Below are 17759 nucleotides of genomic sequence, written 5' to 3' on the forward strand. Positions count from 1 at the left end.
TTAACTCCTCATGGGTAAAAATCAAATTCCTTAACATTTCCTTTACAATGAACAGCTGGATGGATTCCTGTCTCAATCTCTTCACAAGTGTATATTGAGATCAAAATCTTTCTCCAGCAAACAATCTTTCCCCAACTGTGTTCAGACCTAGAAGATAATTTTTCAACAGTTGTTTTTGCCCAACTTCATAACTCAGTTTTCCAAGAAGAATTAGAAAGATCAGAAAATGTGAAAAATGAAAAAAAAATTATAAAACTTTTGCATAGAATCTGTTCAGTTCTGAGTAAAGGCAATTTTAGACATCTTTAAAACACCACAAGACATTGAGTTAAACTGATAATACGTTCATTTTTATTTCTAAAAGTATTCCCTTTGTTTTAATTTTGATGTGTGAGTCAGCACACAGCATGCATAAAGCTAATGACCCATTTATTAACACATTTGGAAGCAGCTGATCACTATTATTCAGAAGTGCCTCTGTTTCTCCAATATTTGCTCAGGCAGGGGTGAAGAAATACTGTGTCCTCACGGAAAACCACATGAGACAGTACACCATCCAGATCGGGTGCAAGCCCAAGTGTGCCAAAACCATCATTGTGAGTTCACTTCTCCTGCTGTGGTAAAAACCAGGAACCCCCTTCCCCGAGCTTCATCCTCCTCATCACTCTCACTGAGCACGCACAGCACGTCAAGGCAGCTCCTGACAGTGCATTAATTGACCTTTATTCTGGACACAGCAGAGATTGGAAGGTTAAAGACTGATGACAGCTGCAGCACACCAAGAAGTGCTGCATGTCCACGTGGTGCAGAGGGAGCACAGGTTTGGGAAGGGTAAACCTGTGCTTGTCCCTAGCAATTCTCCACCTCTCCCTGAAGTGGTGAAGGGCACCTGGGTCCCACCAAGGACTTGTGGTGGCAGCCTGTGTCCTGGCACATTGAGGAGTGTGGTCACAGACCAGCAGAGCTGATGTGATGCTAAAAATCACAGAACCAAAGACTAGTTTGGGTTGGAAGGGACTTTAAAGTTCATCTAGTCCCAACCACGCTGCCATGGGCAGAAACATTCTCCCCTTGACCAGGTTTCTCACAGCCCCCCACAACCTTGCCTTGAACTTCCAGGCATGGCTCCACCCATAACTTCTCTGGGAAACCTGTTCCAGTGCCTCACCACAGTAAATAATTTCTTCCTAATATCCGATATAAACCCACCCTCTTCTCCTATCCCTTATAAAAATCCAGCTCTCTCCATCCCCCTGCTTGTCCCCCTGCCCCTCAGCACAGCATCTCTGGCTTTGCAGAGCAGGGAGTGCTGCGCGGGTTTCTTCGGCCCGCAGTGCCAGCCGTGCCCAGGGAAAGCCGGGAGCGCCTGCTTCGGGAACGGCGTGTGCCTGGATGGCATCAACGGCACCGGCACCTGCCAGTGCCAGGAGGGCTTCGTGGGCACGGCCTGCGAGGACTGCAGCCAGGGCAGATACGGCCGCAGCTGTGACCAAGGTACCGAGCACCCCCAAAACACAGCAGCCTCGCTAGCCCTTGTGGGGGCCAAACCTTCCCCTTTTATCTTCTAACCATGTTCAGGCCAGAAAGGTACAGCACTTCCTAATAGGCCAGCCTTAAAAACATCATTAACCCCTTTTCTTTCCCCATTATGGGGTTTTCTTTCTGATCCCTCGGCTGGAGACAGGGCTTTTTACTCTGTCACACCACAGAAAAGAATCCAGGAAGAACCATCCCCTGCAGCACTGCTATTTTTCACCAATTCTTTCCCATTAAAATACAGTTTCAGGCCCTGCATTTGGGAATAGAGGCAATATAAGCATAGTATTGTATTTGCTGGGAAAGTCTCGATGAAGGTAGGAATGATGAATCTGACTCCATGTTGTCAGAAGGCTAATTTGTTACTTTATAATAGTATATTATACTAAAGAATACAGAAAGGATACTTATTAAATGCTAAAAAGATAATAATGAAAACTCGTGATTGTCTCCAGAGTCCCGACACAGCTTGGCACTGATTGGCCACTGAGTGAAAACAACTCACACTAGAATCCAATCAAGCAATCACCTGTGGGTAAACAATCTCTGAACACATTCCACATGTAAGCACAACACAGGAGAAGCAAATGAGATAATTATTGTTTTCCTTTTCTCTGAGGCTTCTCAGCTTTCCAGGAGAAAAATCCTAGGAGAAGGAACTTTTTTCAGAGAATGTGCATGCTACAAGCATGGTTTGAATTTAGAGTTACTGTGTAATTAGAAACCAAAGGGCACAAGACAGTGCCTTTCTTCAAATAGCCTAGAGCATAAGGTGCCAGCAGCAGGTGACATCTGGGCCACCCCTGCCTTCCTTCCTGCCCCTTGCTGCCCACATTGCCACGCTGCCAGGGACAGTGACTTGCCCCCATCTCTCCCACAGTGTGCACTTGTGTCCATGGGAAATGCAGCAGCGGGATCGACGGGGATGGCTCCTGTGAATGTGACATTGGCTGGAGAGGAGTGACGTGTGAGACTGGTGAGTGTCCTGCTCTTTTCTTCTGAGGTAAAAGGTGAGCATTTCAGAAAATGATGGCAGAACTACAGTCACAATCAGATCCCAGTGCAGCTTCCCACATGCAGTGAAATATGGGTCACATTCCTGTGCTATGGCAATTAATTACTGTATTATTAGAGAGCTGGTCGAGACATCACTCATGACACTGAAACGCTTACTTAGCTAATTCTCACCCTCTATCTGCCCCAAAAGAACATCCCATTTATTAAAGCTATATGTTTTCCAGAGCAGGATTACCCAGCACATTTTGACCTTCAGATCAAAAGCCTCTCAAGTGCTTCTAAAAGTTGATTTATCTACACAACACCAGATATTAAATTATGTTCTTGTTAATGAGATAAAAAATAATTAGCAAATAAATCATTTTGTGCTGGCTTAATACAGCTTCTATATCCAATCAAATTATATTCTATTTTTACATAATTAAAATGCACTCAGTAACTATTTCAAAACTCTAGCTACAATAGTATGAAATTTTAAAATGTTACAACCACATTTATAATTGCATTCAAGATCAGTTTTATATTTTCCCAGGGAAAAAATTAGTAATAAGTACAGTTTTGTAAGAGAGTACAGTTTTGTTGCTATATATGCTCTGAGAAAAATTTCTGCTCCTTTAGAAAACCTACCCTTATATAATTCTAATATTATACAAGACTCACCAGACTAAACACAGGCAAATGACAACAGGTGGAATGTTGTCCTGACAATATGACACAACTCTTCCTTGCAAATCAATTTAAGTGGTATCCACTGATCTATACAGACTCTACAGGTGGAGTCTCTGTCCAGACGGAGAGCACAGCTGTCTGGCACAGAACTCAGCCTCCAGCTCCACATGGTGGGAACAAAAGACTCTGAATCTAGAAGCATGTTGACCCAAAAGGTTCTGATTCCTACTTCATTTTTTTTCCCACTTGCAGAAATCAAAGATGACGCATGTAATACCTCGTGCCACACCAGTGCTAAGTACGTATGAAATGTACTCATTTAGAGGAGAGGGGAGAAAAAGGGGACCTCTTGCAAGGCAAAAATCAAGTCCACCTTGCTCATGGCTTCTCAGCAGCATATCTCAGAGATAAGGAGCAATGTAAATCTAATGTATGGGATGATGAGGCCAGAAAGTTCAAACCTCTCCTCTCTTTATATCAAAATATACAAACAACAACAAAAAAATCCTCTCATCAGTGTAGCACCAATACTGGCACACTAACTAGTTTTCAGAGGAGCAAGTGAGCCCCATTGAGCCATTTGCTGAAGTTCATCTGTCCCCTCACCACTGACCAGGCAGCAAGATTTACATTAGTCAAGATATCTCAAAAAAAACCAAGAAAAACTGGCTGGAAAGATTCTTCATTTTCAGCCACAGCTCTTCTGTAGGAGCTGAGAAACCAGGGGGGCAAACCCCCTTTTTCCCAGATGTAGGTCATTCTCTCGCCTGTGTATTTGTGGCCTTCAGTTCACAGTAGCAATATTTTACCAGGCTTTTTTGGCAAAACTACACTCTCAGATGTGCTCACGGGGACCCCACACATTCTGGAATCAAGACTGTGTTTCTGACAGAAGCAAATTGTTCCTCTCCTGTGTATTTTTCATCCACTCACATACACCTGTAGGTCTGGGGATAGGTGCAGGCATGGCAGGAGTAGGGGGCAATGATGAATTGTGCTGGCTGCATCCCTCCATAAACTGGGTGCACACAGACAAAAATTGTGCACAGCTTTTTGGGTGAGCAGCCATACAATTTCTGTAGTTCTGCACAAAAAAAAAAAAAAATTCAAACATCAAAGCATGGCATTCTAATACCTAAAATAATACATCCAAAACACATTTGAAAAGCTTGGTCCAGCTAGGTCCATTTTTATGGTTTTAGCTACCTCCTACTGTATGGTTAAATTAATTAATTGCCTTGTTATTTCTATGCAACATTACCTTCAGAAACACTCACAAAAACAAGGGCTGCACAAAAGACCTGACCAGTTTTTTTTTTTTTCCCTCTCTGTTAAATGATGCCTCCCTCCTTTTATTTCATTAGCTGCCTCCTCCTATCAAATGGCACTGCCTATTGCAAGTGTGCAGCTGGCTTTGAGGGGAACGGGACATTCTGCACAGGCAAGTGAACTTTGTTTCTTCCCTTTGAAAAATAAAAAAAAAAATTAAAAAGAAACCAAAAGGAGAATGCTTGAAGCACTCTCTGGTCACAGTAGAGTTGGTGAGAGATGAGCAGTTCCCTATGCACCAGTTAAAAACCAGGAATTGTTGCCAGTTCCCTCAAAACAAACAGCAGCCCAACAGGTGCAGATTCATAGCAAACAAAGGGCTCCAAATCTCCAAGTTGTGAGGCATTGTGCTGAGGGAGAGCAGAGAAAAGGGAACATGCTGTGCACAACCCCAGCCCCATTGTTTGCAGAGTAATGAAACCTGCTTTGTGACTTTTACTCCCTTTCCCAACAAAGCCCAGCTAAGAGAGGCCAATTCAGGGCACAATAACACTTCCAGCTATTGGAAGCTGTGTAGCTCAACCATTTCCTCAGCTTTCTAAACTTGCTCAGATTTCTGGTGTGGCAAAATCCATTTCTTTAGACTAGAGAGGTTTAAGAGACCCTCAGAAAGGGATAATAGAACCTTATGCTAGATGTTCCTCCAAAAATCTGGGCTATCCAAAACAGACTGCTTCCAGCTACAATAATAATAATTAATTATAATTATTCTTAATTCTTAACTGATTAAAATACTATTTTTTTCAGACAGAAGCCAATTTTTCTACTTATAATGGTGGCAGCATCCTAATCCCAGATTTTGCTACTCTTACTCTGCCTGTTTTCATTTTCTCTTCTGGCACAAAACAGACAAATCCATTTTAATCTGTTGGGGGGCAATTCCCCATGTGCAGGAAGAGCTGGGTGACACGGGTCACCCACAGTGACTCTGCACTCTCCTTGCTTCCATGTGCAGGATTCCCGGGCAAAACTAGTTGCAGAAAAAAATCAACTCCCTGGCCTGAAATTGATGAAAGAGCCATTTAGGGTCATTTGAAGCAGAACTTCAGGCAATTTTCAGGCTGACTTGAGGACGCTGAAGATCAGACCAGGCTCCCTTCCTGCTCTCAAGCTGTGAGCATCCAGCTCATCCAGAGTTGGAGAAACATATGAGTATCCATCTGAATAAGAACATGGACTTACTCTCACAGGAGGGCTAGGTGGTATTATACTCTAGACCTCCTGCAAGAGAAGTTATATGATCTGTGTGCAAAAAATGTCAAGCTCAGGGAACACTTAAATGGCTATTTAAACTAGAGATTAACACAAAAATTCCTTTTTTTTTTTTTTGGTGTTTTGTTGAAATGGGCAGAATTTGAAGAGAGAAAGTCAGTCCTGGATGAATTCTAACATTCCAGATTAGAAACACCATTTCAGATTTCCCTCTGGAAACAATACTATGTATTAAACAACTGGCACTAATGAAATCTGTGGCCCCCTAATTCAGAAAGACTCATTCCAAAAACGTTAGTAAATCCCTTTAAAAATTGAGACAGATAAGCATGAGAAGCAAGGAACCAGTCCAGCACACTGGTTTAATCTCTGCTGCTGTCCCTGTTCAGCTATTGATGCTTGTGAGAGCAGCAATGGGGGCTGTTCCTCCAAGGCAGAGTGCAGGAGAACGACACCGGGGAACAGAGCCTGTGTCTGCAGCGCCGGCTACACCGGGGATGGCATCGTCTGCCTCGGTAAGCACCGCCCTGCCTCTGCATCGCCCTGGAAAATAACAGCAGAGAGGTTTCCTCTAGGGGGATGTTCCTCCTCCCACTCTGACCCAGAAGTGCAGCGTGCTGATACTGCATCCCCTGATGCCAAAGGCATCTTTTCCTGCCACGTGGCTGGTGCTACCTGGCAAAGCATGCACCTGCAACAGTGTGCTGTGACACCAAATCTTATCAAACAACATCTACCCCTAGCAAGGATAACCCCATCTCCAGCAGCTTGATGTGCACACACTCCTCTGACCATCCCAAACAGACTTTTAGATACTGTACCACACCTCCCCTGGTCTGGTTTCAGAAATGCTGCTGGCAGTGCTTTAGCCTCCACCAAGACAACTGAAGACCTAGACTGAGGTGCTAAGTAACTGAGGGAATGAATTTTGTCACCAATCTTCATTTCTAGTATGCTTTACTTAAAATTTATTCTCCTTGGGTTTTCAGAATTACTCTGTTTATTACACTGTTTCTGTTTTATAAAGAAATCAACCCTTGTCTGGTGAACAATGGTGGATGTGATAGGAATGCAGAATGCACACAGACTGGACCCAATCAAGTGAGTACTTTGTTAGTGAAGAAAAGTAGGCCTAGTCAAGTGTTTATTGTTGGGCAAAGAAAGATTTCCCCATGTCAACCTTGTTTTTAAGTAGAAAACTGAATTTCATAACAATTCTGGAAAGTATATGCTTCCCTCAAAAAGGCATTTGAGGGGGAGGGTTGATAAACCTGAAAATAATCTATTTCAGTGAAAGAAAGCCAAAACTGCAGAGGAAAGCAATGTTTTGCTGTTTCAAGTGGTTGTTTTTCTCCTTTGAGAGGTTTTGCTGTAAGTTTGAAAGTATTGCTAGATGATGTTTCTTTTATTGTTATAGAAACTGTCCATGGAAAAAATTCCATTTTAGAGTAGCCCTTCTCCCACACTGTTCAAATGTATCCACAAGGAGACAAAATGGCCTAAACCATAGCTCTTGCATAGGGGTTACAACATTCTGGAGTTCACTCACTCTTCTGCTGATCTCTAGAAGTAGTAGCTACAACCTGTTTATTTATTCTTCCTTACCTGTGAGAATGTAATTAACATCAGAGTAATAACAACCTCCACTACAAAACCCCGGCACTGCAAAGGCAAATTTATAGGACAGAAATGCCTCTACTTTCTCTAGGGTTCTCACTCATCCAGGAGGTACATAAACACTACCATTAGACTACCTCCCAGTTTTATTTCTGCTGCAGAAATCTCACTGAATTTTCAAATTCCTAGATTTTAAATGTAAATTCTAATTTCAGAACAATTATCAGTGAGTTGGAGAATATAATTCATTTCTTTGCAACTATTGTTCATCTTTGTGATAACTGCAAGTGTAAAATATAGTAACCAGGACAAAGTGCCAGCTACATTTCCACTGGATGGGAAGTTGCCAGTAACACACAATTCCAGGTGTGTTTTGAAGCTACATTTCATCCCTTAAACAAAAAACAGGGGAAGAAAAGGGATGAGAGGGGAATACCAACCTATGCAAAAAACATGATGGAAACAAATTAAGGGTTTAGTTTGTTCTGTCAGCAAGACAATAAGGTGCCAATGTCAGAGGGGTCATTTCAAATGAACAGGACAGCAGAGAGGACAGAGAGAGACCAGAGATGGATAGGCAGGAAGAAGGCAGATGGAGCCTAATGAAAATTATTACTTCCCAATCTCAGTCTATCGTTATTCATACTGGCCAAGAAACTGCTCTGGGAGACATAATGTACTACTAGCTTAATAAATTCCACATCATATCACAATGAAATTGTCTGGGGAAAAAAAAGTAAACTGTATATTTCTGTGCTGAAAAAAATCCAAGCATTTTTCAATGAATGCTTGTTTTCTGATTTTGCTTTGCAGGCAGTATGTAATTGCCTGAAGGGATATTCTGGAGATGGCAAAACCTGCACCTATATCAGTCTGTGTTCACAAGTGAGTATCCATTTAAGGAGACAATTTCAGGGCTCATTATAATCATTACACTTTAAGGGTTTTGTGCATTCTAAACTAAGTTAGGTGTGCTAAGAATCTATTTACATTAACTTGGCTAATCTTTAAGTGTTCTTGGTTCAGTACATGCTTTAGTGCTGTCACTATGGGAGAAACTAAAGATGCAGGAAGAGCTTTTCCTCAACTGCAGCCTGGACATAACATAAGTGAGGGCCTGGACTCACTGAGTCTTAAATAACTCAGTTCAAATCCAATGCAGAGAAACAGACCCTGGTCTGTAGTGCCAATACCTAACTCAGCAAATTATTTGTCATATAGAGGTCCTACAAAAAAGCCAACAAAACCATTTCCTTCCATAACACCCAACCCTGGCCATGCCATGGCACTACCCATTCTGTGCCTCACTTGTCACTGCAGGCTGAAAATTAGCCACGTTTGTTTAACACAAGCTGGCTCACACCCTGCAAGCCACGTATTGGCAGTCAGTGTGGTTCTCTGCACCAGCTGCACTACTCTGCCTCTTGGCAAGCTGCAGCAGGGACATACCCACTCTTCTGTGTACATTAATCCTCTGTGCTCTGAGCACAGCAACAACAATTCTCACCCTCCCAGCCTGGCCTCTCAGCTGGCTTTCTCTGACCTTGAAAGGTTGCAGAGATGAAAGAGCAAGGGCAAAAACACAACCTGGAGGAAGGGGAGTTTAAAGTTATGAGACATTGCTCCCTATGATTTTGAATTCTCTTGCTTTTTTCCTGGGTTGTGTTCCAGCAGCTTTGCTTCCACTTGACTAATTATGCCAGGCTAACTATGTGTTAAAAATAAAGATCATCTTGAGGGGCATCAATGTCATACCTGAGGCTAACCTGGCTCCATGATGACCAAACCTCTGTGCAGCAAAGCTTCACAGGTAGCCAAGGCTGCCAACAGTCTTCCTAAGACAAGCCAAATCCACAGCAAATCCACCCAAACCCACTCCTTACAGCCAGGTGGCTCTCTGACCTGTCAGGCCCCACTGGCAGCTCCCAAAGGAGTTTCTGCTCCCTCTCATGGCCCATGACAAAGGATTCCTGAGATGATCAGTGACAGAAAGGACACCATGAAACAAGTACAAGACAAAAAAACAAGAAAGCTTTTCAGTTTGCCCCAGTTCGATCTCAAGCCCAGGATAAAAACTTATTTGCAAGCTGAGGTGGTAACAGGGGAGCACCTACTTGTGACTGAGCAGAGCTCTGAGCCCCAGCATGCTGCTCCTGAGTGAGGAATAGCTTGGTTTAGTACAGGGAGCTCTCTGGAGGCAGGCAGCTGGGCGAGATGCATCCACTGCTCCAAGCCTGATGTTGGACTCAGGTGCAGACAGATCTTTTAGCGACAAGGACAAGGCAAGTCCCCATTACAGCTGACCTGGGCCATCAGACAGTCCTGTGCTATGCTCCTTCAGAAATTCAGGCTCCTGGCACCATCCCAGTGATTTACAGTGTGTAAATAGTTCCCCTTAGGGTAAGTCAGTGCTGCATGGGCAGAGAGGCTAAGACTCATCCCTAAGGTGCAGAGTGAGACTTGCATGCAAATATTTTGCTTTTTCACAGTATCATGAATTAAATACATTTAGGAGGGAATCAAAACTAAATCCTCTGCATAAAAGAGGACTTATTTTTTATAAATCCTAAATGCTTTTTAGTGTTTGGAAGAAAATACATGCCATCAGATGTTCCAGCAAGATGTAGTTTCAAAAAGATCTTGTGATTAAACCTTTCTAAATTATATAAATGGGGGGAAGGGTGAATTGGAATTGTTTTATACACCTGGCAATGAAGGAATTACATATTTTTAACTTTGCCCTTACAAGAATAATGGAGGCTGCAGTGAATTTGCCATCTGTAATGACACCGAGCTGACAGAAAGGACCTGCACCTGCAAACCTAACTACATTGGGGATGGATTTAAGTGCCGAGGCAACATCTTCCAGGTAAAGTGCTTCACATGTTTGCTGTCCCCTATTTTTCTTCCCACGGTTACTTAATACAATGGTTGAAACACATCACTTTTTTCTTGGACAAAGCTGTACCCCGGAATTTGAAGTTATACCAATCCAAGAAAGCAGGAATAGGAACAGGATGCTGCAAGATAACTTTACTGCCAAAGCAAACAAAAGCCCTAATGGACAATCATTATGATTGCAGTATTAGGGAGTTTTAGGTTTCAAAGAAGCCTGCTGTTTGGCAGAGTTAGGTAAGAACAGAACAGAAGCAATACAGATATGAAGCACTTACTCCAAACCTGAAGTTCCCTTTCTTGTCTGAGTGCTGCATTTGTTTGCACTCCGCAGATGTTTCCTCACATGTGCAGCATTGTTACAGTCTTGTTCTTAATTGCAGGAACTTCTCAGGAACTCCAACACATCTAGGTTTTATTTTCACTTAGAGGTAAGAAAAGGTTGAGTGGTTGGGGTTTGTTGGGTTTTCATGGGGGGGGAGGATGGTTCTTGTCCCCTTTTTTCTCCAAGAGAGTAGAGCAGAGAGAAGCAGACAAGAATCTGGTGTGCACCAACTTCCTTCAATGTAATTGGGACTGGATTTGGATTATCAGTCACTAATACTTGAGATGCTCAAATATAAGCTATTAACTGTTACTAAAACAGTATTAATGACCTTGAGCATTAATTACCAAGAGCAAAGTCCCAGAGAAAGGTAAGGCCTCTAGATTTCATCACAGGTCCCCAGCCAGGTAATAATTAGCATTGACTTCATGATTACAGAAGGCTGATCAATCGCTTTATTATTCTATCTTATACTATACTAAACTTATTAAGAAGCTCATCCCCTTTACAGATGGATCCAATTGGTCAATCAATCCAAACACCATCACCAGTGGCCAATTAACAAATCACCCCTTGGCAAACAAATCTCCATTACACATTCCACATGTGCACAACAACAGGTGCAGCAAGTGGGGAGAAGAATTGTTTCTCATTCTTTGATCTTCTCACAGCCTTCCCGAGGAAAATGCCTGGGAAAGCCATGCCTGATGCTCTCTATGGAGAGAGGTGTGGCTACATCCAGACTGGGCATAAAACTGAAGCTTTCACCCATTCACAGTCTCAGATCTGCCAGCACATCTCTTGTGAATTCTGAAGCAAGGATATACTATTCATTTATTACCCCTTCTGCATCTCCAAATGGCAACAATTTCAGTTGCCTCCCTGAAACATCACAGGGTGCTCTGTGTCTCGCAAAGCAGCCAGTGTGCAGTCAGCTCTCACTGATTTTTGGAGACTGGCAACAGCAATTCTCTGTTTACCAGAAGCCTCAGGGCAGCACAGACCTGTGTACTGGCCTGCTAACCTAAAGACCTATAATCCAGTTTCAATTTTGCTACCGTGGTAGACAGGTGGCTTCCTCTTGGTTTAAGAGAGCTCTCAGTCCCTCTCAGTTAGGGATGCAAGCATCATAAAGTCACCCCAGTACAGCTAATCAGTGGTCATTGCAAAGTGCCTGCAATAGCCCAGGTCCATTTGTACTCCTAAGAGTAATTAATTCCCTCATCTCCTGTTTGTTTTTGCAGAGGAGATAAAGACATGGCTATAAGACAAAATCTTCTGTTTAATACCTGTGTGCAAAGGCGACAGACAAGGCTAGGAGTCAAAGCCCACAGGAGGAATTTCTCTCACCCTTGTGTTGCAGGGAGGGGAACTCAACATACGGCAGCAATGGAGCTGTAGGCACCACCTTGCCCTCCACAGGGCAGTCCCTGTCACTGTGTGGCATCACAAGCATTAACTCATTGCTGTTTTTTCCTCTTCCATTTGGCAGGCCTTGCCCATCAGGGATATCTCAGGCCCCGGCCCCTTCACCCTGTTTGTCCCTCACACAGATGTACTGAACAGCGATCCACGAGTAAGTAAAAGGGCTCAGTACAAATGAGCTTTTCTCTTCAGATGCCTTGCCCAGCTGCTTCTCAAACCCTCCATTCCCCACTGCAGGTCAAGGACTGGATTGCCAAAGGAGTGATGGCTCAAGTGCTCCGGTACCACATGGTGGGTTGTGCCAATCTGCTGTACAAGGACCTGACAGCCATCACCAACATCACCTCTCTCCACGGTGACCTCATACACATCAGCTATTCCCAGGTAACCAAACATGGAACAGAGCAGCAAAACAGTCCACTCTCACTCACCTTTTTAAAAACTTCACTGGCTCCCTTTCCTCCTCTGATGCACAAAAAGAAATAAATTACTTTCAGCTAAGATTGCCTGTTCAGCTGAAGAGTTCAGCACTTGTTTGGTATTCCAAGAGTCGAGCTCTACAACACTTGCTTTGACACAAGCTATTTTATCCTCAGACTCTGGCTTTATGAGCATGAGGAGAGTTCGAAAAAGCAAAGGGCAATTTAATAAAGCTGAAAGAACTGTTTGCTGCAAAGAAGAGGTGGTCTGGGCTCATGAGACCAGCAATTCAGCATCAGCCTCACTTTCCCAACAGAGTTTCACAGAAAAAATGTTTTTGTTGCCTTTCCAGAACTCGCTGGTTTTGAACAACAAAGCTGAAATTGTACTCAGTGATGCTGTTGGCACAAATGGTGTGATCCACGTCATAAACCAAATCCTGGTGCCTTCACAGATGCAGGATTTCCCCCTCAAGAAGGTATGTGCAGTTTATCACCATTGCCAACCCAGGGGCTTTTCCACAGTTACTGTCAGATAAATAAATCATATAAGTCAACAAAAAAGTGATGCTAAAAAGACCTTATACAAACAAATACATTAAATATTATTTTCAAATTCACCAGAATTACAGATAAAGTAAGGACAGTATAAGAGGATTTCTGCAGAGGGTTTTTTTACAGCAGCTTTGATTTTATAACAAAAAGTGACTTACAGGGAAAAGCAAGCTCTTACCTGCTTTCTAATACCCAAATAATGTATTTTTAGGTAAATTACTCACTTTTCTTTCTTTGTAGGAAAGTCTTAAAATGGTTGCAGCCAAGCATGGGTACATTCTGTTCAGCACTTTGCTAGAGGTAAGGACACAAGAGACAGGAGCCATTGGGAAAAGGTTGTGTTTTGTTTTTTTAAAGACAAACACACAGAGAACATGTCAACACTGGCAGGATTTTGTTCAGGAGAACCAAAGGACTCACCATACTGTACACAACAACCCTGCTCACCACCACTCACACTCCCTCAGAGACTGGGGATGTTAAGCAGACCCACAGACACCGTTCCCTGCCCCACTCAACTCTGTCCAACTGTATATCAAGTTCAACTCACACATCTACTTTTTAAATAAAAAATAAAACTTTTTATTTGCAGGCTGGTGCCCAGGCAGCCCGCAGAGTGCCACACCCCAGTGTCACCTGACATTCACCCCACAGGGTCAGTGCCACTTTGGACAGAGCATTAATCTTCTGCCCCAATTGTTGCTGTGTTGCAGAAAAACAACCTGCTGGGGCTGATCAACGATCCCATTCACAAACCCGTCACGCTCTTCTGGCCCACTGACACAGCCATCCGTGGACTGCCACAGGAGCAGCAGGACTTCCTCTTCAAGAAATCCAACACCAACAAACTGGTGCAGTACCTCAAATTCCACATTGTCCGTGATGCTGCGGTAAGCCCTTGCATTTTGGGAGTGTTGCCACAGGCAGAACATGCAAAGCCAGACATGTGCAACCCCCCTTTTCTTTCCCAGGTGTTGGCCTACCAGCTCCCCAGCTCCACCTCACTGAAGACCCTCCAGGGCTCCAATCTCAGCGTGAGCTGTGGGGATAACGGGGAGATCGTAAGTGTTCGCTCTGCTGGCGCCTTTATTCCTCACTCCTGCTGCAGGATCCGCTCCTGCAGACCAAACTCTGCCTTGGCACGGCCCCCAGGGAGGGTCAGTGGCACCAAAACTTCGTTGGTCATCACTGCTACATGCCAAGGGCCACACCAACAAATTCAGCAAACTGTATGGTTTGCAGGACTTTTTGGAGCTGCCATTTGCTCTGTTGTAAGATGCTGTTTGTTCACAAAAGCTCTCAGTCACCTTGAAGCTGAAATACGAGCACACTTGAGCTTCTACAACATGAGTGCAAAACCACTAAGATCAGCCTGGTTTTGAGTGCAGCCTCTGCATGCAAACTCTGGAGTGTAAGCACTTCCAAGCTGAGGTTGCAGGAACACACATAGCCTGATAAACCAGAGCAATGTCACATTTTTCTTTGCAAATGTATCAGATCATACCTGGCAAGCATCTAAGTCTAAATATACATAAGATAAACCTGCGAACATAGGACTGGCATATTTGGGTTGGAAGGAACCTTTAAGATCATGGTATTCCAACCCCCCTGTTATGGACAGTGACACTTTACACTAGACCAGGTTGCTCAAAGTCCCATTCAATCTGGCCATGAACACTTCCAGGGATGGGGCATCCACAGCTCTCTAAGGAACCTCTTCCAGTGTCTCACCAACCTCACAGTAAAGAATTTCTTCCCAAAATCCAGTCTAAACCCACTGTCTTTCAGTTTAAAGCCATTATCCCTTGTCTTCTCATTACATGCCCTTGCTAAAAATCCTTCTCCAATTCTGACATATCCCCACTTAAGGACTGGAAGGTGCTCTAGGGTCTCCCCAAAGCCTTCTCTTCTCCCAGATGAACAGACCCAACTCTCTCAGGCCATCTTCATAGGAGAGGTGCTCCAACCCTCAGAGTATCTTCGTGACTCTCCTCTGGACTTGCTCCAACAGGTCGACCTCCTTCCTATGTTGGGAGCTCCAGAGCTGGACACAGTACTCCAGACACACATCTGCCCATAGGAAGAGAGGCCCCAAAACTGGGTTTGAGCCCCTGTAGCCATCAATTTTACTTACAGGATAGTTTGACATTCCATCTTGCCCCAAGAGCATTCCTACAGAGAGCAGGAACCCCAGGAGGAGCAGCTCATGACTTGCCATGTCTCTGTCCCCCTCCCCCCCTCCCATCTCCCAGGGCGCCCTTTTCCTGAACGACGGGCAGTGCAAGGTGGTGCAGCGGCAGCTGGAGTTCGACGGGGGCATCGCCTACGGCATCAACTGCCTGCTGACAGAGCCCAGCCTGGGGGGCCGCTGCGACAGCTTCCTCACCATGGAGTTCATGGTCAGTGCCCCTCGGGGTCCCCCAGCCCAGGCACTGATGTCCCCCTGCACTGGGTAACACTCCCTGCAGCTCTGGCACTCCTGCCAGTACAGCCCCTCTGCTGCAGGCTGGCTGCATCTGCTGCACTGGTTAGAGAGGGATTCAGGAGTGCAGCACAATGCCTCACAGGAGCACAACACAAATCCTGCCTCCACACGAAGCAGCACGCAGGACAAGGGGTTCCACTGAAGGCCATAAAAAACTTGCAAGCAAAAACTTGAGCAAACAAAAAAAATCTCTGTTGTGCTCTTAAATTAGTGGAAGTTCACACTACAGATTTGTCCGTAGAGATCATGTTTACAAAGTTCCCTGCTAAAAAAGAACAGCATTGCTACCCCAGCAGCACAGGGTATGAAGGACACAAGATAAAGAACTGCCTACTCTGTCTCAGTCAATGGCATTTCTTGTTTTTAACACACCTGAACAGGCAGTGTTAGCATGGAGGAAGTTTCCTCCATGAACTTTGATGGGTGCCACAAATGGGAAATTTTGAAAGTCATCTTCAAACAGTTTCAACTGAAGTTTACTTCAGTTTAATTTGAAAGTATGAAAAAATTTCCCAGAAGTAAAAGATCTTTCAGGTAGTCAGTCTTTAAAAAAGCTTCTCAAAACATGTATTTCAATTATAAAACCAACAATTGTGTACATCCCATCTGCTAAAGCTGCCTTTTGTTTATGATGTCATTACATTAAACAGATACCATTTCCTCAAATTTCATAAGCAGTTCCTGAGAAGCAAACATTTTTCTGTACTCTAAATTAGACATCCAGGTCTAATACAGACAACATCGATACTTGTTTGAAGAATGTTTATCATCTCTTCCCTCCTTCTTTAAACCCAGACTACTTTCCTCTCCCAGAGCTTATATTCTGGTATCAAAACTATTTTCTTGCATTTTTGTGGCACTAAATTATTGCATCTATTTTGTTGTCATTCCCCTCTCTTGCTCTTCCACTGTTTTCTATTATTTTTTTAAGTGCAATAAGCCTTACCTTTTCTGCTCTCATAAAACAGACTTTGTCCAAATCAAGCGGCCTTTTGTAGCCATTATTTTAATATATTTTTTTCCCCTTTTCCAGGGGCATTGTGCTAGCTGTTTCAGTAACTATAAATGCCCTCCAGGGACAAAACCAAAGGTAAAACATTCAAATCTCACACGTAAGCAGACTAACATGCTCTTCTCTATACTTCACAACAGCAAACCAGAAAAAGTTTCTTAGAATAACTAAAAAGAGAGCCTTTGACAGTGCTACCACACTACTAAGTGACAAAGCTGTCCCTGGGCAAACACGCGGGTGCTGATGGTGGTGGGGGGTGCTTGTTGGTACCACACAGCACCCAGTGCAAAAGTGCTTCAGCTGACTCCAGAGCAGCCCCTGCACTCTCAGGAATGCTGCTTAGCATGTCAGGAATCAGGGAGGGTGGGGGTCTCCCACCCGCCCCCTTCACACATCACATTTTGACTCAATGTTAGAACAGAAATTACAATTTAAAGAGGGGAAAAAAACAAACTCTCCACGCAGCACTCATTGTCCTGTGTTCTCCTCCTCCTCTCTCCGGGCTGCCTCTCGTGGTACGCAGGAAGGAATCCAGTGGTGCACCTACGAGTCCTACGGGCTGCGGAGGGATGGGTGCCGCAGGAACTGCACCATGGCCATCCACATTCCCAAGTGCTGCAAGGGCTACTTCGGGCCAGACTGCCAAGGTAGGATTCCCACATGTTGTAATAGGACACAAAAAGACGACACAGATACTGCTGCTTTCCAGGTGAACAAAAAAAGGGACCTTTATTTTCTGACTCCAACATTTATAGTTTTCCAAAAGTGACAGTGGATTGGAGGGTGACAGTGCCACCTCTCCAATGACACTGGACAGACCAAGAGTCCATCAATTCTCTCCTCCTCCATGAAAGAATGCAAAACATAAGTTGTTTACAGAACTGTGTGTGAGAAAGTTCGTTACAAGAATGCAAACATCAGAAGGCTTAGTAAAGTCTTAGAAAATCAGGGTGACACCCACACACTCGGCCATCCTGTGCCCTCCCCCAGTACAGCTGTGTAGCACCCAGCAGGCAAAATTGGGAGAAGTGTGTTAAGGGGCACCAGGAGAGACCAGCTACAAAATGAGGGAACTTGGTTGCAAGAGCTGAAGAGCGCAAGGTGTTAAGTGCTTCTTCAATTCAGATTATCACCTCATATTTAGAGCAAGTTTTAAACCCCATAGTGATAGCAGGTGAGTGCTACAGAGACTAAAGGCTGTCCTGCTAGCAGGTCACCAGCTGAAAGTCCTTTAAACACAGGCTCGGGTTCACACAGCAGCAC

At 44.1% G+C, this 17759-nt stretch overlaps 1 protein-coding gene across 5 annotated transcripts in view; it reads left to right on the forward strand.

Annotated features, from left to right (window-relative positions):
* Positions 1-17759, forward strand: part of STAB2 (stabilin 2) — a 77663-nt gene that overhangs the window by 46461 nt on the left and 13443 nt on the right. For all 5 annotated transcript variants that reach the window (XM_038155042.1, XM_038155044.1, XM_038155043.1 and 2 more), the window contains 19 exons: positions 501-596; positions 1299-1494; positions 2417-2512; positions 3475-3520; positions 4587-4663; positions 6153-6278; positions 6791-6864; positions 8194-8265; positions 10130-10249; positions 10659-10706; positions 12093-12176; positions 12263-12409; positions 12798-12923; positions 13240-13299; positions 13713-13889; positions 13971-14060; positions 15252-15398; positions 16518-16574; positions 17020-17143. In XM_038155042.1, coding sequence (XP_038010970.1) covers positions 501-596; positions 1299-1494; positions 2417-2512; positions 3475-3520; positions 4587-4663; positions 6153-6278; positions 6791-6864; positions 8194-8265; positions 10130-10249; positions 10659-10706; positions 12093-12176; positions 12263-12409; positions 12798-12923; positions 13240-13299; positions 13713-13889; positions 13971-14060; positions 15252-15398; positions 16518-16574; positions 17020-17143 — 1963 coding nt within the window. The remainder of the gene's footprint in view (positions 1-500; positions 597-1298; positions 1495-2416; positions 2513-3474; positions 3521-4586; positions 4664-6152; positions 6279-6790; positions 6865-8193; positions 8266-10129; positions 10250-10658; positions 10707-12092; positions 12177-12262; positions 12410-12797; positions 12924-13239; positions 13300-13712; positions 13890-13970; positions 14061-15251; positions 15399-16517; positions 16575-17019; positions 17144-17759) is intronic.

Source organism: Motacilla alba, chromosome 1A (genome assembly GCF_015832195.1).
Source record: "Motacilla alba alba isolate MOTALB_02 chromosome 1A, Motacilla_alba_V1.0_pri, whole genome shotgun sequence".
Lineage (NCBI taxonomy): Eukaryota > Metazoa > Chordata > Aves > Passeriformes > Motacillidae > Motacilla > Motacilla alba.